Source organism: Lolium rigidum, chromosome 6 (genome assembly GCF_022539505.1).
Source record: "Lolium rigidum isolate FL_2022 chromosome 6, APGP_CSIRO_Lrig_0.1, whole genome shotgun sequence".
Lineage (NCBI taxonomy): Eukaryota > Viridiplantae > Streptophyta > Magnoliopsida > Poales > Poaceae > Lolium > Lolium rigidum.
The window spans coordinates 154,483,570-154,506,158 of record NC_061513.1 but is presented as its reverse complement, the minus strand read 5'-3'; the positions used below and the strand labels follow the sequence as shown (position 1 = coordinate 154,506,158).

The 22,589-nt window shown below is 45.6% G+C and overlaps 2 protein-coding genes and 1 non-coding gene across 3 annotated transcripts; all 3 read right to left on the bottom strand.

Moving 5' to 3' along the window:
• Positions 1 to 1,682: 1,682 nt before the first annotated feature.
• Positions 1,683 to 3,729, bottom strand: LOC124661744 (molybdate transporter 2). The gene has a single exon (XM_047199622.1). It carries the CDS (start codon positions 3,521 to 3,523, stop codon positions 2,174 to 2,176), a length of 1,350 nt encoding a protein of 449 aa, XP_047055578.1. The 5' UTR covers positions 3,524 to 3,729; the 3' UTR covers positions 1,683 to 2,173.
• An 8,745-nt stretch (positions 3,730 to 12,474) lies between these two features.
• Positions 12,475 to 12,548, bottom strand: TRNAI-AAU. The gene has a single exon. It is a non-coding gene; the product is annotated as a tRNA-Ile (tRNA).
• A 5,684-nt stretch (positions 12,549 to 18,232) lies between these two features.
• On the bottom strand, positions 18,233 to 19,874 carry LOC124667433 (DELLA protein GAI-like). The gene has a single exon (XM_047204715.1). It carries the CDS (start codon positions 19,843 to 19,845, stop codon positions 18,304 to 18,306), a length of 1,542 nt encoding a protein of 513 aa, XP_047060671.1. The 5' UTR covers positions 19,846 to 19,874; the 3' UTR covers positions 18,233 to 18,303.
• Between the last annotated feature and the right edge of the window lie 2,715 nt (positions 19,875 to 22,589).

The following is a 22,589-nucleotide window of genomic DNA, read 5'->3' as shown; positions in this document are numbered from 1 at the left end:
CCTCTCATTTCGTTGTGTCCTGCGTGCCCGGAGCGTCCCCTGTGTAGCGGGGACGGGCTCGGGACGCCGGACACCGTATTTGGTCGCGCCGGACAAAAAAGGCCTTTGGGGCGCGTGGCTGGGAACGTCTTTTTGTTCGACGTGCCCCAAATTCCTTTCGGGTACGGTTTGGGGGACGCGACTGGAGATGCTCTTAGTTTCTCCAACATAAAATTCCATAATGTGCTTCCTAACTTTTGTTCCGGAGACATATAGAAATCTGGAGCATTCTAGCAGATGCCCTATTCAAAGCATAGATGCTCTAAGTTGCTCGTGGTCTTAAGAAGGATCCCGCCAAAATTCCACTTCTGGTCTCTAATTCAAATTTTAAAACCAAATTTTGAAATAGAAATCATACAACGAACTACAAGCAGGATTGTAGAAGGATATCGCTCTCTAGCTCTAGAATGTGATGCCTCAGTTGGGACGAATCGCTCGGACAGCATGTATAGCTAGCTAATTCAGTTGTTTTTTTATGAAACAACAACTATCTGCTGATATTAATATGAAAAAAAAAACTATCTGCTGATATTTTTACAATGTTTTGAGTTTTTAATAATTAGAGACTATCTAATACTAGTCATCTGTACGTGCTTTGGAACGTAATATTATTGAACACTGTACCAAATTAGTGGAAAAAATAGTGATTTTGTGGTGGATTGTTTGCATGTGATATTTTTAGTGAAAACTTGTGGAAGTGTTTTTTCATGTTCGCACCCATCACCGTGCATAGAACAATAATATTCGTTGTAACGAATATAAGTAGTAGTGAATATAATAGTGCGGACAAAGGGATCCCGAGTTCGAGAGAGCCATGTAGTTTAAAATTAAAAAAATCATATACCAAAGATTCATAAGATTCTGAATGTAGTCAATAATACATACTATAAGCGTGCAAAATTCTTAGTATTCCATGGTACATCAAAATGAAAAAATCAGACAAATTATAGAGTTTTGAGAATGTGTACCACGGCTTCACACTTTTATAATTTTTATGTACCATAGAATATAAAGTATTTCTCATTAGATTTTGCACGCTTATAGTATGTATATATAGCATTTGACTACATAAAATTTTCTTATATTTTTGAAACTTTAAAATATGATTTCAAAAAATAAAAGGCTACATGGAGCTCATCCTCTATTTTGAGTTTATGGCAAAGCTTTTTCTTTTTCGCAATTTTATTTGTCTTTAAAGTAGCTTGTAAGTTTAAACACGAAATTTTATCAAAATAGGTGGAAGGGAAAAAATCAGTTGCAATAGTATTTTTGACCTTCTCGTTTATTTATTTTACTCGGCCTTGTGAGCTAAGAAGATACAAAGAGTGATTTTTTTATAATTTCCGTCCATATCTTACCGTATCTTTCTTTAGAATTTTTGCCATGCATATAACAGTGCACGAATAGGCTGCTAGCTCTATAACTGAAGTGCAGACCTGGGATTCGATCCTGGACGTGAGCACTCGCTGTGTTGCTAGCCAAAGGCGCGTTTATCGAGAAACTTCTACTCACCACTGTAAGTGCTCTTCTCCTGAATTTTCTGGAATGTGGGTCGTGGGCTAGATGTGGAACACGCAGCGCGAATCCCAGGTATATTGACCCTACGATGGCCATATCCAACGGTATGTGTGGCGCCACGAATCTAGAAATTGATCCAATCTCAATTGTAGCCATCCGATTGTACATATCCAACGGTTCATATGTTGTCATATTGGTACACTATATAGGAGTATAGATTTAAAAAGAAGCAAAATTAAGAAAGAGAGCTAATCCATGATTGGAAGTTGATCGTATTTCTTCCTTCTGGCTCTGTGGATAACCATGGCCAATTCTTCCTTAAAACTTTGCTTTGCATCTGAAGATGCTTGGTCAGATACCCCTGAAAATCTGATCATTTACGATACAGTACACCAAATGGACCATACTGCAAGAATGAATACCTCGATGAAGAAAGGCCGATGGAAGGCTCTCCATGAGGGTCATGTTTTGGAAGTTTAGTGAAGGATTCAGATCATGCCAGCAGATAGCTGCAAAGGCTAATTCAGTGTTCGTCCGCTCCAAAGTCCAAACAATGAACATTCAAATCAACATCAGTTGGTGTTATTTTTATGAAGCATCTCCATCACCATCTTCCCTAGCGTTGTTCGCCGATCGCCGGCGACCATCGAGCAACAAGGCCTTTGTAGTCCACGTCCCTGAGGCGCAGCAGCAGGTAGAGCACAATCCCGGAGATGAACCCCAGGGCGGCGCTGGAACCAGTAAGCGAGACGCCGGCGCAGACGAGCATGACGAAGGACTCCTCCTTGGTCCCCATGTCGCGCGACGCCATGGCGAGCTCGATCCCAGAGAAGAGCAGCATGACGCCCAGTATGCCGATCGGGAACTGCCCGATGATGGTCACGATGGAGTTGCCGAACACTACCCCGAGGACGAGCTTGCCGATGGCGAGGAACACGACGGACGCGCCGCTCCGGCCGCCGAACCGGTACTGTCCCGCCAGCCCGCCGGCGCCGTGGCAGCAGGGCATGGCGCCGAACCAGCAGCCCACGAAGTTCATGAGCCCGACGCTGATGGAGACCCTCGCCGGCGAGAGCTCGGCCCGCTCCGGGAACAGGTCCGACGACAGCTTGCAGACGGCGATGACGGAGTTGAGCACGGAGAGCGGGAGCTGCGGCACCGCGCCCTCCCAGAACCCGGTCTTGAAGTCGTCCCACGTTATCTTCACCAGCCGCAGCGGCGCCGGCCCGAATCGGAGGCCTTGCACGATCGACGGGTCGCGAACGAAGCAGAGCAGCAGGCCGAGCGCGAAGACGATCAGCGCCGCGGGGACGCGGCTGCAGGCGCGGCGGCGCCGTCGGTTGGTGCCGTCGCCGTCCTCGTCGTCGCCGGAGCCGGTGGCGAGGATGATGAAGAGCAGCGCGACGAGCGCGAGCGCCAGCCCGTCGAGGCCGAGGAGGGAGCGGGGGGCGGAGGTGGAGGCGGAGGAGGAGCTGGAGAAGTCCTGGGAGTAGCGGATGTACTTGACGGCGGTGAAGGCGAAGGAGAGGCCCTGGGAGAGCTGGATGCCACGGACGACGGGCAGCGGGAGGATGCGGTAGAGGGAGGTCATGAGGCCGGTGGCGCCGAGGACGATGAGCACGGCGCCGACGGCGAGGCCGGCGGCCATGATCTGCGGGATGGTGAGGTGCGCGGAGGAGAGCGCGACGGCGGCGATGGACTTCATGGGCTGGACGGGCATGGGGATCCCGAAGAGGAAGCCCGTGGCGAAGTTGTAGAGCGCGGTGAAGATGAGGGTGGTGCCGAGGTCGAGGTGGGACGCCAGGGACAGAGCGAGCACGATGGGGATGTAGGTGCCCAGGTCGCCCACCGCGCCGCCCAGCTCCGACCAGACGGAGGTCTTGAGGCGGACGGACTGCGGGAGGAAGCCGCAGCGGCGGCCGCCTTCCTCGCCGGGGAGGAGCGGGTCGCCGGCGGAGGATGCCATTAGCTGCAACGACCTTCTTCAGATATGTTTGGCTTGCACGTCACTGGCTGGTTGGATGATGTCTGTCTGCACTCTGCAGCAGTGAACCGAGCTAAAATATACTTATGCAGAGGAGATGCCATCCAAATTCCCGAATCTGCACAATTGGACGCTTGATGAAGATCTGAAGGAGAATGTGATGGCTGCTGCAACGTGTATGTCCAGACGGTCAATTGACTTTTGGGAGTAGGAGGGGACGATTGTCTAGGATCACAAGGATGTGATAGATATTTCTCTAGGTTGCGTGGTCACTTCGACACTTCTCTCCAAGCGATACCATTGTTTGCGTTGGTAATCTGGATACCTTTTGCAAATTGATGTAGACACTAGGCATACATGGTGGGGAGATATATTCCGCGAGAAATCGTGTTTCACATGTACTGTACTTGTTTTATGGGTGTGTCTAAGTGCATCAGGCGATTGATGTACTTACTATTGTCTGACGGCTCGAATTACATGCTGCCATGTTATGATAGTCCGTGATTTGTAAGACTTGAAACTAGAGACTAACATGTAATGAACATGAATCATCGTAGCAACAAAATTAATGACGGAGGCGTGGACAAGTCACCCATTTAAGACTAAATCTCCACTAACGAAACTTAGTAATTCCGTTGTTTTATCTTTGTTTGTGCGGATAGTGTCTTCCCGAAAAAGTATCACGTGATCCCAAACTACAAATGATACCATCATACCACTCACAAATTTCAAATTTAAGAAATTTATAACTTTCTACTTTTTAAAACAATCTATGACTCTACAATTCATAAAATTTGCAGAACCAAATTTGAAGCATGCCAAGAGCAATGAAAAAGACAAATCTAACATAGATAGTACTATCAAAAAAGACAAAAGCACAAAGTAACACTATTCACAAATCAAATTCTCCTTTTTTTCTCCATGTGCATTTCGAATTTGGTTCTGAAATCTCTAGGTATTGGAGAAACACATCTTTTGGACGCGCACATATTTTTTTCTTAAAAACGTAGAAGCTTGTAAATTTAAATTTTGAGGAGTGCTATCATGGTATCATTTGAAGCCTGAGATCATGTGATACTTTCTGGTGTCTTTCCTTTGGTGCAAACTTTGATGTCAAATGTTGTCGGAGAAAATTAAGTTCGATGGCACGCACCGCGGGTAATGATGGAATTTGTCTCCCTGACCTTATCAATTGGTTTCATGTTCACTTGGAAGTTCATACATACCTCTATACATAAACTCTAGTCGTTGCTCTACACCAACATTTAGAGATGTATTTAGAAATGCCAAGGTCCATGCTAGGTGTCGGTCACCGGGGACCTCAAATCGGCCGTCCTTCGAGCCATTGGATTGACATCCGATGCCCAGAACTAACTCAAACAAAATTTTGCATTTACCCTCCCAACTTTCGCTAAATCAACCAAAAGTTTCAATCCATAACTTTGGCCATGTCACTTTCGATATTTACGTTAAATATGTCACCATGTTGATTTTTCTTTATGGCTGCAACACAAATTTCCCTAGCGTACAAAATAAAGTATTACAACAAAAATGCAGCAAGACTTTTTAAAAGTAATATTACAATAAAATAGTTAAAACAACATTTTTTTACTACAAATTGATTTGCAACAAATATCGTTAACAATTTCAATAAAAATCCCACACAAACCGTGACCATGCGAGCTCGAATACCAGCCATCTCCTGCCTTCTCTAGTCTTCTCCAGTTCTCCTCTACACTACACCTTGAACACCATCAAGCCAACACGACAGGCCAGGCGCGCGCCTAGCACGACCATCTCCTCGCCCACCTCGACGCCTCCGCCTTGCGGGCTCATCCGCGCCCACCTCGGCTCCGACCGGTCTGTAGCCGGCGGGCTCGTCACCCTCCTCACGTCCCCTGTGGCGAAGCGTGACATGCCCTACGCGAGCAGGGTGTTCGATGGAATTGCCGAACCAACAACATTCCTCTGGAACTCTATGATACGAGGGTACAACAGTTGCGACGCCCCTGCGGATGAATTGGTGTTGTTCAGGGTGATGCTACGGAGGGAGTCTCCCCTGATAATTACACGATGGCCGCGGCCGTGTCCTCGAGTGTTGGCTTTGCTGGCTGCAAGTATAGGCCAACTGGGGACGCGGTACATGGGCTGGTTCAGAAGAATGGGTTTGCGTCGGATGTGTTTCTCATGTCAGGTCTTGTTAATTTCTACGGCTCCTTCAGAAGTGTTGACGATGCAAAGAAGGTTCTGAGGAAATGCATGAGCAGGATGTGGTGTCTTGGACATTGATGATCTCAGCTTGTGCGCACTGCGGTCAGTGGAATCATGTGTCGAGCTTGCTTGCTGAGATGCAATTGGAACGCAACAGGCCTAACAAGGTCATGGTTATAAGCCTCCTTTCAGCGTGCGGCCAAGTGCAGGATTGTAGACAGAGGACGGTGGGTGTATGCGCGCATTGATGAATACAGCATTGAGGCTGATCTCAGTGTCAGGAATGCACTCATAAGCATGTATGTGATGCACTGAAAACATTTCAGAGCATGCCTGTAAGAAATGCTACTCCATCCAGTTCAAAATAATTTGTGTAGGTACATCCATTTTTGGGCAATTATTTTGAACCGGAGGGAGTAAATCATGGAACACGTTGATTGATGGGTTTGTGCAGACTGGGAAGCATAAAGAATTACTAAGAATGTTTGAAGAGATGTCATCAGTTGGTGTAATTCCTAATGTGATTACTCTTGTCAGTGTCTTATCGTCATGTGCACAGCTACACGATCTTCAGAAATGGAGACACTTTCACAATTATATTAAAGATCATGGGATCCGTTTTGACATCATCCTTGAAAAATCTTTGATTAACACGTATGCCAAATGTGGTGATATGGCTGCTGCGGAAATGGTTTTTGAAAGAATGGCAAACAGGGATGCAGTGTACTGGAAAGCCATGGTTTGTGGTTATGTGAAAGGACTTATTTGAAGAGATAAACGTTGAAGGTGTTGTAGCAAGTGAAATGGCACTGGTTAGTCTACTTTCTGCTTATTCGCAGCTTGGAGTACTTTATAAAGGAGAAGGATACACTCTTATATAGAAGAGAAGGGTGTAAGAAAATACGTATGGCTTTAAAGTGCCCTGGTGGATATGTATGCAAATGTGGCTGCACTGACAAAGCTGCTAAAATATTTTGTACAATGCAGCACAAACAAACCTTCACATGAAATGCTATGATTGTGGGCCTAGCCAGCAATGGAAAGGGAAGAGAAGCAGTAACGCACTTTGAACAAATGCAGAAGTTAAGAGATGAAAAGCCTGATGCTATTACTCTAAAGGTAGTTCTTGGTGCCTGTGCACATGTAGGAATGCTTGATGAGGGGTTCTATTACTTCTATTCGATGCAGAGCCTTGGTGCTATCCCTGAAATTGAGCACTATGGTTGCGTAGTAGACCTCCTGAGTAGAGCTGGGCTGCTAGACGAAGCATATAATTTTATCAAGAAGATGCCGATACGGCCCAATCCTGTAACTTGGGGATCATTTCTTGCAGCTTGTAGAGTTGATCATAGAATGGAACTAGCAAAGAAAATTGGAAAGCACATTATTGATTTAGCTCCTAACGACGTGGGAGCACATGTCCTAATTTCAAACTTACATGCTGAAGAAGTTCAGTGGGATGATGTAGAACAGCTAAGAGGGCTGATGGGAAGTAAAGGTGTAGAGAAATCTCCTGGCCATAGCTCCATCCAAATCTTGGCATGCTTCATAGTTCATACTTTGTAATGTAAGTTACAAGTGAATACATGATTTGACTTAATACACAAGGTTGACAGGCATGTTGCCACTTTATCAGTGCAATTGTTGTTTTAGGCCAGAAATGTCAGACATGATATATCAGTGCTGTATGCTGTAAATAAAATTTAAAAATCATAGGTCGCAGATTCACATCCAATGCTTCTGGAAACTAATATAAACTTCTCCATGCCTAATAGCATGATCTAGAAAATGTTAGTGTATAATGGAAGACATGCAAACCATATGCTGAACTCTCATCTAGTACAAGATCTAGAGAATTATGCTACCCAGGGAATGATTGTGTGCAAGTTCAAGTTATGGCATGCAAATGACATCTCAAACTTTCATGTGGTACAAAATTCAGAGAAATATGCTACCCAGAGAACGCTAATGTGCTTCGTCTAAGATTTGCCATGCAAGTCCTATTGTGACTTTTTATCTGTTCAGGACCTATAGAAATATACTAGTACTCCTGGCTTCGAACAACTATTTCAGGCATCTGAGATGTACTCATTTACTTCCTTTTATGCCCCCAAGGACTAACCGACTGTCCAATTATTCTATAAGCAACTATCAGGGTATTTAACTTTCGTTGCTATGATATTGTACTCTTATTGTGCATTTTGTAAGTCTATTTGATCGCTCATTTGATTATTTCTGCCAGCCATAAATTATTGTGAATCGTGCTAAAAAAATGTTTGTGCAAAATTCTTAGACTATTGATGAGTCATGCTATTTTCCAAGCCAATACTTTTGGTTAATGTTCTCATTAGCTGTTCGAAATATTTTAATTCCAAAAGAGGTCAGCAATATAGAAGAATAGTTCACATACATGTGGTCCAAGTCTGGATATGCTTCATTCTTCATATGTTAATTACCAGTAAATCGATCATGTGACTAGTAATACACAAGGTTGACAGGAGCATTGCCACCAGCCCACGGTATCAATGCAGTTATTGTTTTAATCCAGAGACATCAGGTACGATATGCTCCATTTCTCTGTAGATGTGTGTTTCGTTCCTTATTCATTTTAGCGTTGATGCATAGATTCATATGGACGGCAAAAAAATGGATCATATGTCACAAACTCATACCTAGTACTTCTGCAAAGTCAGATAAACTTGTCCATATCTAATATGATCAGGAAACTACTTATGTGCATAAGGGAAGCTATGACTTACAAACCACATTTCCAATTTTCATTTCATGCAGGATCTAGAGAAATATTCTCAGCGGATGCTTTTGTGCATATTGAAGTGGTGACTTGCAAATTGTGTCGTAAATTTTCATGTAGACAAGTAGTAATAGTTATGACAGACATATGAATGTACTCTATGTTTTATGCCATTGAAGGCTTGCCAATTATTCAATTATAAGCAACTATCAGGGCTGCTCTACTTTTGTTTAGTCATTTTCAACTCAGTTCTGCATTTGTAAGACTATCTGATCTTCAATTTTCTGCATCCTTCAGTCGTCCGTAGACATTTTTTCTACCATGAACTTTGAGGCAGCAGCCCCACAACAAAATTTATTATTAAAAATATACAACTACTAATGCAATCTATCAATCCATGCCATCAGATCATCATGGTGTTTAGCTTTAATCCTATGCCCAAGCAATGATATATCATGTATGAAGTTGCATTTCCACTCTTTAAAGGATGGCTTCTCATTCAGAAAGATCTTCCCACTCCGTTGCTTCCAAATATGTCAACAAGCCAAGATAATAACCTCCATAGAGAAAGGTTTCCCTAAGTCTTCCCTAGCAGCAGAGGCAGTTGTCTGAATATCATTTCCCATGGACCAGTCTATCCGCAGATAATTCCAGATATGCTGTCTAAAATTACAGGAAAAGAATAGATGAGATTCTGTCTTCATATGCACCAGTTACACAAAGGACACATTGGGCCTCCTCCGCAACCTTCCAGTTTCTTCTTTTCAGCAAGTCTAGTGTTTAAAAAATTACTCAACAAAAGCCAGTTAAAAACTTTAGTTCTCATCATGCAAGCAGACGGCCTATATTTGTAGACGCACGTCTTTTGCTTGCTAATTTCGATCACAAATCGAAGTACGTGTCATTTTGTATTGGGAGAAGTACTCCTAGAAGGCGCAGAGATACAAAAGAAAGCAAGCTGGCAAACAAAACCAAATGTACATGTCAGACGCCAGTTGAAATTTGCAATATTTCAATATTGGACTTCTCTTCTAGGTAGAACAGTTATTCAGCTTTGAAAGGCTAGCAAATATCAAAACCGATGTACATGCCACAGGATAGTTGAAATATGCAATATTTCAGTAAATTACCAATCTGGGGTGCTAAGTCTTTTATTTGAACGAAGAAATGGTCAAATCGTAATCTTCGGAGAGATTTTCCTGCAGGGATAACTATACTGCTCTGCACATATGTGACTGCTCAGCTGCTGAAGTGGATCCAAGCTCTGCAAGGCGAGCCGGCCCCGGAAGATGGGTTCAAAGAAAACAGCTCAAGTTACTGAACTGTGGCTACAGGCTACAGCTCAATTGATCAAACAACTTCCGAAAAATTCCCGATACCTGAGGATCACAGCATTAGTTGGTACAGTCAGACTGCAATTTATCCCTTCCGCGGTAATCCAAACGTAGCAGTCATGTTATTCCGTTTTCTCTAGCTAACCCCGATGCTGTTGGAGACCGCATGTACTACAGCAGTTTAGATTTCTCCAATATTTTGACGGAATTGCTAAGTTTCAGCTAGCTGAGATATAGCTTATGTCTCAGTCACATGCTTTAGCGTTGGATTTTGTTTCTGCTTGAAGATTCGTGTTTGTTGCTGTTTGTGTTTTGTTTAGGCTCGCATTGAAATACGCTGATGTAATTTGAGACATAAGTTAAGTCTCAGTCGACTGAGATTTAGAAAGAAGTTGGTCATATAGAAATATAGTTCACATACTTGTAGTCCAAGCCTGGATATGCTTCATTCTTCATAATGTAAATTACCAGCGAATCCAGACTCCAGAGACGTCAGTGCAGTTATTTGTTTTACTCCAGATACGTCAGGTACGATATACTCCATTCCTCTTTAGATATGTAGTTTGATGCTTATTCAGGTTAGGGCTGATGCATAAACTCGTATGCATGGTAGAAAAAGTGATCAAGTGTCACAAACTCGTACCAAGGGCTTCTGCAAAGTCAGATAAACTTGTCCATATCTAACAACGTGATCAGGAAAGACCACTAACAAAAACATGATCAGGAAAATGCTTACGTGCATAAGGGAAGCTATGACTTACAAACCACATTGAGACCTTTCATCTAATGTGGATCTAGAGAAATATGCTTGGAGAATTCTTTTGTGCATAATACCGAAGTCGTGAATTGCAGATTGTATTGTAAATTTTCATGAAATATGTAAACAAGTATTAGTCATGACAGACATATGAAATGACAGACATATGAAATGTACTCATTCAATATGTTTTTATGACATTGAGAGCTTGCTAATTGTTGAATGATAAGCAACTATCAGGGCTGTTCTACTTCTGTTGTTGTGGTTTAGAACTAGCGCTGCTAAGAGATTCATAGAGTATTGAGGAGTCGTGCTATAGTCCTAGTCTGTTTTTTGGTTTGTTCAGATTTCTCGTTGCAGTTATATCAAATATTTAACTCCAAGTAAGATTTGCCATGTAGAAGCTCACATACTTGTGGTCTATTTTATTTTATTTTGTGAAGATGTTCCAAGTTATGGCAGAAATCTTACGCCAGTTCCCATTTTGGACTTGAATTCTCAAGATTGCTCTTCTAGGTAGCCAAGTTCAGCTTTGAAAGGCCAGCAAATATCAAAACAGATGTACATGCCCCATGACAGTTGAAATTTGCACTGTTCTGATATATTTTCTTACAGGGCTAACAATAATGCTCGGCTGATATTTGACTGCTCAGCTGATGAAGTGGATCCATGCTCTGCGACTGCAAGGCGAGCCGGCCCCAGAAGATGGGTTCAAAGAAAGCAGCTCAAGTTTCTGAACTGTGGCTACAGGCTACTACAGCTCAACTGATCAAGCAACTTCCGAGAATTGCCGATCCTGAGGAGCACAGCATTAGACTGTGATTTATCTCTTCGGCGGTAATCCAAACGTTGCAGTCATGTTACTTCGTTTTCTCTGGCTATCCCCATGCTGCATGTGTAGTGAATATTTTTACTGAAGGAATCGGCACGCATGTCGTCATCTCCAGGCTGAAGCTGTGAAGCAACACCGTAGTTCCTGCGGCAATGCCGCTCGGCGAGGCTGAGCTAGCTGCTTTTGTTGTCTTATGAAACCTGGAGAGCTCAGCCTCTCGGGGCACCTGACGTCTTGATGTCTTCTTGTTCCGGGCGTCAATGCAGTGCGTGTGTTTGAGGTAGTCGGTTTGGCCATATTTTCAGCTGCTGCCCCCAGCAAATTCGTTCCTTTGCGGCATACGTTTCGGTGTCCCCAGCATTACTTGCTTCCCCTGGCGGTTTGTAATTCTGAATATTAGCCATTTGGCCTTGTTCGAAAGCTGTCTATGACGCCATTTTGGACTTGATGAACGGCACGACAATGGGCAGTGATTCGCCTTGTGGGTGCTGCACTGCTTAATTAGTGGAATGTCCATGCCAGAGAGCCAGGGCCAGCGTTTGTGCCGTCTATTTTGGCTACGGGTGATGGCGATTTCTGAAATTGAGCGCATGTTGACTGTCACCGGACCCTCCTGCCTCGCCTTACCAAGCTTGGCGGGCAGCATTGCACATGCCAAAGCCTTACAAAGCTTGGCGGGCAGCATTGCACATGCCAAAGTTATTATTCAGACAGACACAGCGACCCATGATTCTAGTTCTACTACTCACAAGCCAGCAGGATTTAAGGGTTAAATCAAGGAAACGTACAAGCAATCGGCTTAGTGAAACTCCGAATAAAGTTGTTTGAAGTCTGGATCTGGTTAACAAAAAGGAATTATGTCGCAAAAATGGCGGGCAGCAATGCACATGGCAAATTCTACTACTCACAAGCCAGCAGGATTTATGGGTTTAATCAAGGAAACGTACAAGCAATCGGCTTAGTGAAACTCCGAATAAAGTTGTTTGAAGTCTGGATCTGGTTAACAAAAGGGAATTATGTCGCAAAAATGCGAAAAAACAAAAATTATGGCCCATACAGGTCTCGAACCTGTGACCTTCGCGTTATTAGCACGACGCTCTAACCAGCTGAGCTAATAGGCCTTGATGCATTGTTTCACCGTGATTCTTATAAATATTTAATTCGTACGAAGGATAGTCGAAAATTCAGAAGCTTTTCGGTAGCAGGCGAAACATTGGCGCTGCGATTCACGGCATGTGCGTCTCTGTCTCCAACAAATGCATGTGAGTAGATGTGACCAATTGTACTGTACCTCTCTACTGTGTTCCTCGAAAAAGGTACTACTAGCTGTACTGCGTTCCTTCCGTCTCGATGTGCCCCTGGTCACGATACAAATTCTACCGTAGCGACGGGTTCAGTAGAGAGATTGAGGAAGAAGATAAATAATAATATGACATGTGGGTTAATTGTCAATTTAGAATTTCGATTTAGGCCATGATTGGATAGTTTAGGATGCAAACGTCGGGGTTTCGACTTCACGAAAAAGTTAAAATAAACTTTTCCCAATGTCAAACGGCGGTTTGCTCAATTCTTTCATTCGCTGGGGCTGAATTTGATACTAACAAGAGCATAATATACAAGGCCATAAAGGCATCTTCAGTGACCTGACGCAAATAGATGAAGTGTTCGCTTTTGTTCAGGCATTATAGAATAGGTAAAATCCTAATCTAGTGGTTCGTCGCAAAATGACCGGCGTTTACGCCAATGCATTCGCGTACCAAATTTTGGATCAGAATGCATCGTCGTGGATACCAAACAAGTCCGCGCGCATCTTCCTCCTATGCCTAAATAGCCCGACCGCGAGTGACATAGAAGCCACTCCCACTCAGTCACCCCAAAAAATCGTATTTTGCCGGCACCAAGCCCTAGCCAGCGATGGACGTTGCCGCCGCCATGGATGTCAAGAATGGCAGAGCCGGTGTGGCGGTGGTTGTCGATGGCGAAGACGAAGCCCTGTGCCAAAATGTCCTTCTATCTCAGCCAAGGGGCCAGAAGTCTGTTGGGGATGATCTGAAGCGTGACGCTTCTGCCCTTGAATTGAGCGTGACGTTGATGACACCGATGGCTGAGACACAAGATGACCTAGCCAAAGAGGGACGAGAACTAGCGCCTGAAGAAGGAGGCCACAACTGCACCTTCATCGACCTCACCAAATAGAGCATAGAGGTCCAAAGGAATGAACGACACAAGCAAGTTACTTACGGAGGGGAACCGGATCATGTTCGCCAACTTCAGCATCATGGAACCTGACCAAAGAGCATGGTTCATTAGTATCAGTTTTACATCTCATGGATCACTCAAAGTAGCAGCAAAAATCAACCATCTAAACAAAGAAGAAGAACAAATGATTGCTATATGCATTCTGGAATTCAATCAACCACCCTAGCAGAAGATAGCATGTACGACCGCCATCAGCCGATTATAGCCAATATCTATAGGCGCTCGTTGTTCCACAAGAAGAAGGTACGACCACATGTGGATTAATGAAGCTACCTTGTGTATGCTTGCAAGAAGTTTGGTTTTGTCATTTTTTTAAACCACATCATTTCGAAAATTCCATATTGCTCAAACCAAAGCATAAACTCCAGCACGAATTCGAGCTTTTGTTTTCTTTATCAATCCCGTTAAGCTAATTTCCAAACAAATTTGACGAACGCACATATATTGTGAAAATGTATATGTGCATTTTTTTGTTAATTTTTTTAATACTTTGAAATATATTTTTTATGTTAGAGGGAGCATATGCATCTGGTAACTAAATTGAATTTCCGGTAAGTTTGCATCTATTTTCATCCAAATGGTATCCCTCGTGTTTTCGCTGGGCGGTTTGAGGTGTAGAAAGTTCGGGCGAAGCAGGAAGCGGTGAAGCGCAGTCACGCATGTATACCACGTCCACGGCTGGAGCAGTAGGTCGGTTACGTTTATCTCGTGTAGTGGGTCTGCGCGACGCACGTGAGTGAGAGCCAGAGCCTAGAGGTCGCCGGCCCGCCAGGGCGCCAGCTGAACCGCGCCGTGCCCCGGCAGGCGGCAGCCACCCGTCCGCCATGCGCGCAGGCCGCTGGCTGCGGCACGTGATGACGTGAACGTGGTGGTCCGCGTCGCGCTGCTCCTCCTGCTTGCGCAGCCGTGCCAGCGCCCTCTGCCCTCGCCGCTCGCACCAGTGTCCAGTGGTATAGCAGCAGCAGCAGCAGCAGTAGCCATTACCAGGCAGCTACGGATCTACGATCCCCGAGTGGCCGAGCGTCTCAGCCTGCAGGTACCTAGCTGGTGCTGACGACTCACCATCCACCTATATCTCCGGTACCGGTAGGTACCGACTGCCGTCGTGGCGCTGACGTGTATACACCTTGTCATGGCGCACGGATTCTTTCTTCTTCGTGGTGGAATTCAGACACAAATAATGCTACCTCCAAATTCGCATACCAACCGTTCAAGCTTTGGTGATGAAAGATGGACATAAATGACACTTTTGAAAAAAACTTTAGCAGTGGATCTAAAAAATATTTCACAAAATCATGACTATTTTTCGTAAACGCCATCATGGAGCCCAATCCGGTGTGCCATGCTATCTTGCGCGCACCAGACTGGCATGCAAAGGGTCAGATTACAAATTATTTTCGTATCTGGTTTACGTTGAGTCGAAGTTTTAGAAAAAACTCTGGAAATTGCTTGCCAATGTGCAAATGGAAGAGCAAGAGTACCAAGGCATGATCACGTGGAAGCTCACACATGACGGATGACACTCGCCAAAGGCCGGCGTACACAATACGAGATTTGCGGGGCACACGAACACTCCGATGCCTCCGTTAGTTTCGGAACCATAGGTACGTCCAAGTGCAATTTTTTTTGGTTTCAAATCGAGTTTGAACGGCGAATAAGCTAGATCAAAGAGAGGGACAAGAATCGATGGCTCCCCCTCGTGATGAGCGCGGTATGCCGCCTCCCAGACCCAGGATTGTTGGCTTACGCCCCCTGGCGTCGCACCCTTGTAACCCTCGTTAATTAATGAAAAACTGAGTTCAGGTGGGCAATCGCCCCCCGTTGATTCTTCAAAAAAAAAAAGAATCGATGGCTCATCTCTCTTCAAATGCCGGTTCACCATGAGGGGTTGATCCACTTTGAAGACATGGCTCGGTCTCTATGACATTCACCCAAGGAGTCGGTATACCCGGTGGAGTAAGGCGGTCCATGAGAGATGTCAATCAAGGAAATAAATTGCGACGAAAAAATAGAAAAGCAATTGCCTCCCTTGCAAGCATACTATCTTGGAAAATCAGGAAGGAAAGAAACGGTCGCTTTTTTCAACACCAACCCGTTACTACCAAAATGCATGTTGTGAAGATTAAAGAGGAGGTGAAGATGAAGATATGGAGGGTCTAAGTTAAAGTTTTGAGTAATATAATGTCACGAAAGTAGACTTTTTTTTCTTGTATATCTTGGGATCTTGGCCTTGACATTTTGGTCAAGGATTGGGTTGTAAAACTTCTAAAAACTCAATAATCAATGGAAATAGCAAATCCTTTGGCTTGTTTCAATTTTTTCTTGCTTTCTAGAGAAAGTGTCAAATCTGTTCGTTTTCACTCTTCGGTACTAAGATAATATTGCTACGTTGTCGGTCTCAAGTCTCAACTCTCAACTCTCGAGTGCACAGTACAACACGTGACGAATTGCTATAGAGTACCGTGCAGCTACACGCCTACACCTACAAAGAATCTGCCGTCGTAGCTGCGTAGTAACTGCACGCGATGCGCCGCGCCCACTGGAAATTGCAGCCGATTTTTAGCGAAATCGACTGGCCGACTGTCCCGTGGTACAGCTTGGACGGCTAAACGGAAGACCGTGACGCGATCCCTTTCTCCCGTATCTCCGTGTCAGTATTTCCGTCCGTAGTCGCGCGATCCAGCAAAGTTACAAGCACTGCAGGACCCAGGACACCTGAAATCTTTTGCTCAACAGCGTGTTTGTGGTTGTTTGCTGAACCTGATTTGTGCGAGAGGGTAGTGCGAGCTCTATTTTTTTTTTAAATGTCAAATATAGTACGGTAACATTACTGCTATATATAATCCTAACGTAGTCACTTAGCATAAACAAAATTAAAACATATTTTATTATAACTGGAACCGATAAACATAAGCCCTCCGTTCTAAAATAAATTGCTCAAGTCTATCTAGAACGGCGTATCTAGAAATGTTTCTACTGTGTAGATAAACCTAGAAAAAGTTGTCCAAGTTATTTTTGGACAAAAGGATTACCAATAATGTCAGCTCAGTGACAAAGCATTGCCCTTTTTGTAAAAAAAAAATTGTGATTCTATCGATCGAGACTTTTAAATATCCCTTGCTCCATGCATAATTATATCTTGGCAATCTTGGTCGCTGAAAATACCTTTCAATTGTTGCCGTTGCCACCAATAAAAGATATGCCATCTTAATGAGCTGATAATATTGTTAGAGGAAGCGTGTTGTGCCTCTCAAATTTAAATATCAAGTAATCTTTAAAGTCTCCAACTTTTGGCGTATAAATAATGAATAGCTAAGTATTACAGGCATATGTGTTTGGTACCTAGTTTTTGTTATATGTTTGAAAAGTTAGTTTAGCATAGTGTTCACTAAACCAGGCGTAATATTTAAAAACTTCAAACGGAGGCCGAGCTACATGTAGCCCTTTATTTTCAAACACTCAGAATTTAAATTTTATAATTTTGAAAAATCCTAATCAAAATTATAGAGATGGCTAATGATGTATACTACAATGGTGTAAAATCTCAATACAAACTACTTTATGTTCTAGGATACACAAAATGACAAATTCTGCCAAATTTTATAGTGAATAGTACACATTTCAAGACCACTAATTTTGTTAGATTTTGTCAATTTCGTGTAGCCTACAACACAAATCAGTTTGCATTTAGATTTTGCACCATTTTTAGCACACATCATTAGCTATCTCTAGGATTTTGTTTCAGATTTTTAAAACTTTGAAATATGAATTTTAAGCCATTGAAGATAAAGAAACTACATGTAGCTCGGCCTCCAAAATGCCACACTCGCGTCATATTATCATACGAGAAAATCTATTTTTAATGTATGACAAATCAAATTTGTCCAGGAAAAAAACGTGTCTAAATGTATGCACCAAAATTAAGGTAGACCAAAATTAAAGTAGGGCTTTGTGATTCAAATCGCTGCATTGGCAATGGCCGTCGTTTCACGATTCAGACTTTCAGTAACTTGGCTTGGCTGGTCCATGATTCCCCCTTTTATTTCCTCTCGTTCAGTTTTCAGAAACTTGCCTGGCTTTCTCGATTCAGTCTTTCTGAAATTAGTCCTGATCATTCGGCATGGCCAGAATAGAGCATGTCCAAAAGAGAATGGCGGTTAATGCATTCTGCATGGCCAAAATAGAATGGGGGTTAATGTTGTAGGTGAACACAAGGTTTAAGATTGGCAAGGCGATAAAGTTTTCATGTACTACTGCATCTGAGTTGTGATATCAGTCAGGAGTAGATTCGTCGAGTCTGACTTGATGCAGCTGAGGATCTGTGTGACACAACGAGTTGGACCTTGTTTAAGCTTAGAAAAGGGCGGATCAAAGATACGAGATATCACCACCTAATCTTTCCGTCCTGTATTACCAGCGTCTCGTATGCGCTCGTGTATGTAGCACTAGTTTATCAGATTGACTCCCCTTGATAAACTCAAGAAAGATGCCAAGTGTTGCAGAAGAAAAATATTCAGTTCAACAGTGTCAGTGAAAGATACGGTACTAAACTCGGTGGAGGTTTCATGTCATTTGAGATTCTCGGGCTGTAATTTACGGTGGCGGTTTTCCCGCGATTTACAAAAACATGTTGCCAGCAGCGCCAACAACCCCGCTGCTCCTTGATTTACCATTGCTGCTGCTGCCGGCGCTGTTATTACTGTCACCGCCGCCATCGCCACCGCTACTGCTAACGTTGCTGGTATTGCTGTTGTGCGGGTTGTCTTCTTCGCCGCCGTCGACGGCGACGGCGGGGCACGCTTGCCAGGCGGACGCGGAGAAGAGCGGGCGGCCGTGCCAGCCGAGCGTGAGGCAGCCGTCGGCCTCCTCGACGGAGTGGCCCTCGCCGGAGGACAGCCCGACGAGCATCCTGGCCTGCCGGAGCGCGCTGGGGCCGAGCGGCACGGCGCTGAGACCGGCGCGCGCCAGCCTGTCCCGCCACCGCGAGAGCGGCTCGTGGCGCTCGGCCCGCGCGGGGCCGTCGTTGCAGACGATGTCGCAGATCTCCCGCTGCAGGTACGCCTCCGCCATGGGGCTGGCCGTGCCGCTGGCGTCGAGCGAGTCGAACACCGCGGAGTAGTAGAAGAGCGCCTCGGTGAAGCGGTCGAGGAAGCCGGGCTTGTTGTGGTCGGCTTCCTGCTCGACGACGGTGAGGATCTTGGGGTGGAGGGAGGCGACGCAGTCGAGGACGGCGTCGATCGGGGCGTGGTGGTGGTGGTGGTGGTCGTCGGGGTCGGCGAGGAGGCGGTGGAGCTGGAGCACGGAGTTGACGGCGACGGCCTCGCCGGGGGAGACCTGGAGCATCCAGGGCTGGACCTCGTCGAGGGTGTTGGCGGCGACCCCGCGGAAGGAGAAGCGGACGCGCACGGAGCGGGCCAGGTCGGCGAGGCGGAGGCCGACGTCGCGGAGGTCGTCGCGGCCGGGCGGGGAGGGCGGGCCAATGCCGGTGATCCGGAGGAACGGCGGGCCGCCCGGGCGGAGCGCCAGGGCCTGGATCAGGGCCGGCCACTGCAGGCCCTGCATGATGCTGAAGTCGACGACGTGCACGGCGTCGCAGCCGTGGAAGGCCTCGAGGATGGCCTGGTTGGCCGTGAAGTGCGCGAACTTGAGGTAGGGGCACGCCTCGTAGAAGTGGTGGTAGAGGAAGGCGGCGTCGGTGCCTGCTGGCGGTTGCGGAGGGCTGGTAGGTGAGAAGAAGAGGCGCCTGGAGAGGGCGTCGGTGAAGTGGACGGCGACGCGGCCGATCCCGGAGGCGGTGGAGAGGGCGGCGAGGGAGGCGTTGGCGTCGGCCAGCTGCGCGGAGGCGAGCGCGTGGTCGCCCGCCTCGATGGCGCCCGCGCAGCTCATGAGGAGGTGGACCAGGCGGATGCCGGCGACCTCCTCCTCCGCGCGTCGCATGGCGAGCTCCGCGGCGGCGGCGTCGCGCGACGGGAAGTGCGGCGCGAGGTCGGGCAGAGAGGCGGCGTGCATTTGCGGCGCGCCGTAGTACGCCACGCTGTCGTCGGAACCTGCCGCCGGCGCCGGAGGAGGCGGGAGAAGAGAGGGCAGGAAGCTGCCGTCGAGGCCGGCGGACGGCGCAGGGTCCATGGGCCACTGGAAGGGGAAGGTGCCCATGGCCATGCGGTGGGATGAGGACGGAAGTGGAATGGTGGGAGGAGTGACGACGGGTTCGCGGTTGGCGGGCGGCGAGTAGATGTAGAGTGAGGGGGGCAGTGAGTGACGTCGGAAAGATCGGGGTAGGGCGCGCACACGTGGAGACGAGCACGGGGCGGAAAGGGACACGTAGACCGGCCAGCCACGGACTGGAAGGAAGGAAAGAGAGGCGGGCCGAGTCGCTTGCGAGCGGCCCGAGGAAGGAAGCAGCCACTGTGCCCCACCTCGCCTTCTGTCAATTCCTGTTTCCCGATTTTGTCTCTCAGGATCTCGGAGTTTGGGATCCTGTTTTCTATGCGTTTAAATATTCGACAACCATGGGAGCACGAATATTGAAGAATACACTGCAATAGGAGAGTAGCCGCAGTCGCTCGATGCGCAAAGAAGTCGACAGGAAGCTTCCTGGTAACGTGCGTAAAATGGATAACGAATGCACGGCCACAATTCACAACTTTCATGTTTGTTTTGAACCTGAATTTGCGCGGTGGAGATACAATATACACAAAGAACCTTGGTAAGCTTAAAAATACAAATAAGTCCATTGATTCTGCAGAAAGGACCTCAGATCTAAAATGGAGAACACGATCTCGTCGATCTCCACCGATCTCGCATTGCACCCTGTCGTGCTCAACGGCGATGCCAACCGGGGACATGGCCACTTGAGCCACCGCAGCGGGAGCCAAACACGGTGGAGCTAGAAGGCCTCTGAAGCTGGAGGTTGAAGTAGTCCCTTGGCTAGCCATCAACTGCCACTAGACAAGGGGGAGTGGCCGCCACTTGGCCTAAAGAGTCGACGACAAAAACGTCATCAAGGATGCACTACCCAAAGCTGGGACGCCATAGAAACAGCAGCAGACTGAGGCTGCTACTGCATACCTTCGTCTTGGGAATCTCGATGCAGCACGAGGATCTTCCGCGCAGACTTCAAATCTTTTGAAAATTTCAAGTACCGTTATTGATTTTTTTAAAAATAAATAAATAGGTTCTATGGTGCCTGAGATCCAAAAATCTGCACTCATGATATGCTTCTTTCTCGTTTACTCAAACATTGCTATAGCACTATGCCTCTTTAATGGTGCGGCCAATTTGGAGTATCGGTGAAAAGGAACAGGTTTATTGCATGCGGGAGAGAAGGGCCCTAAACCCTGAACCTTTAACAACAAGGCGGGCAATGAAGTGTATTTTAGGAACATGAGCACCAAATTTTAACGTGGAAATCCTTTGCGGGATAAAAAAAACATGAATTAACAGATGGTGGACTTCACTATTGTTTATAAAATATAATGATTAACAATGACTCGTCGGCTCATCTTATATGTCCTTCATCCTTCTTCTTCCTTCATTGTCACCGTACGTGAGGCAAATCTCACACATGCCACGAATGCGGCAAGCGTGGGCTCTTCTTCTTTCGATTTGTGTTTCTGGACGGATGGTGTAGTGGATACCCACTGCGGGTGTTCAACCGCAATGGCCAACAACCAAATAAGGCAGATAGGTGGAGGTTGGCCACACTACCGGGCTGGTGCAACACCCGTGATAGAACCCTAAATGCAACCATGGAGATGGATGTATCTTTATGTATTATCAAGTCATTAAAGCATGTTCTTGGATATCATCAGAATAATTTGATAAGTATGTGGCCCGTTTGTGAAACTGTAAGTCTTATGTGATAACTTTTCTAAATGGTTCACAGTGAAGATACACGGATATATATTGTTAGATTGCCATGTGTTCACATGTGTCATGGACACAGAGATGTCAGACCGATAGTATGGACTCGGGTACGGCTGTGTGCATCAATTGATATGCAGATGCTAGGGCTAGGCTCCCCATTTCGGAAAAATTATGGACTCGGGTTAGAGAATACAATTATGGATAGACCCATTAAGTATGTGACACGCCGAGATGTGTGAGGTGTTACTCTTAGACACACCATATATGACACTTTAGACATAGGGTCATCATATACTGATGAGAATCAACATTTTTATGGGTTATCGAACGCTAATTCAAAAATGGGTGGTCATTCAATGTTTAGGTCTTCCCATGAAGTATATACCGTACCATATATGGTTGATAATGATAGGATTTCCCCTCATCTCCCGGGTGATTAAATTGGAACTGCATGTCCATGCGACAAAGATTAAGTCTTAAGACGAGTAGAGAATCTCTATCACGAGTTCAAGAAGAAAGGTTGGGTAGTACCACTAAGGATGGCATGCACTTGTCTTGGTCTCAACTAGCATGCACATTGTGATGTGTAATATTCCAGGTTTAGAGACAAAAAAATGAGAGAACACCAAAGTGTGCATTGCATTCATGCATAGAAAATCCGGGGGATTTTCGCGCTTTCAAATAAAACTTACCACAGTCACTGAAGTTTCACTTGACTTGCTGGAATTGAAGTAGATCATCAAGTCAAGCGCTATAAACTTCAACTGTGATCTTTGCTAAAACCTTGTTTTGGGTAGAGATGATTTGATCTATGGGCTAGATCAAATGAAATTAGTTTTACAACAAACAACACCTTAAGTAAGGATCAACTACAAGATCTTATAAAGGATCTCAACATGCCATTCCTTACAACAACACATGAATAATTATTCAACTATGAATCAAAGAACTCAATTAATTAAGAAACTATTCTTTACTTATCTTTCCAATGTCTTCTACTAAATAAATGTTCCTACCATGAGTCACATGGTATATCT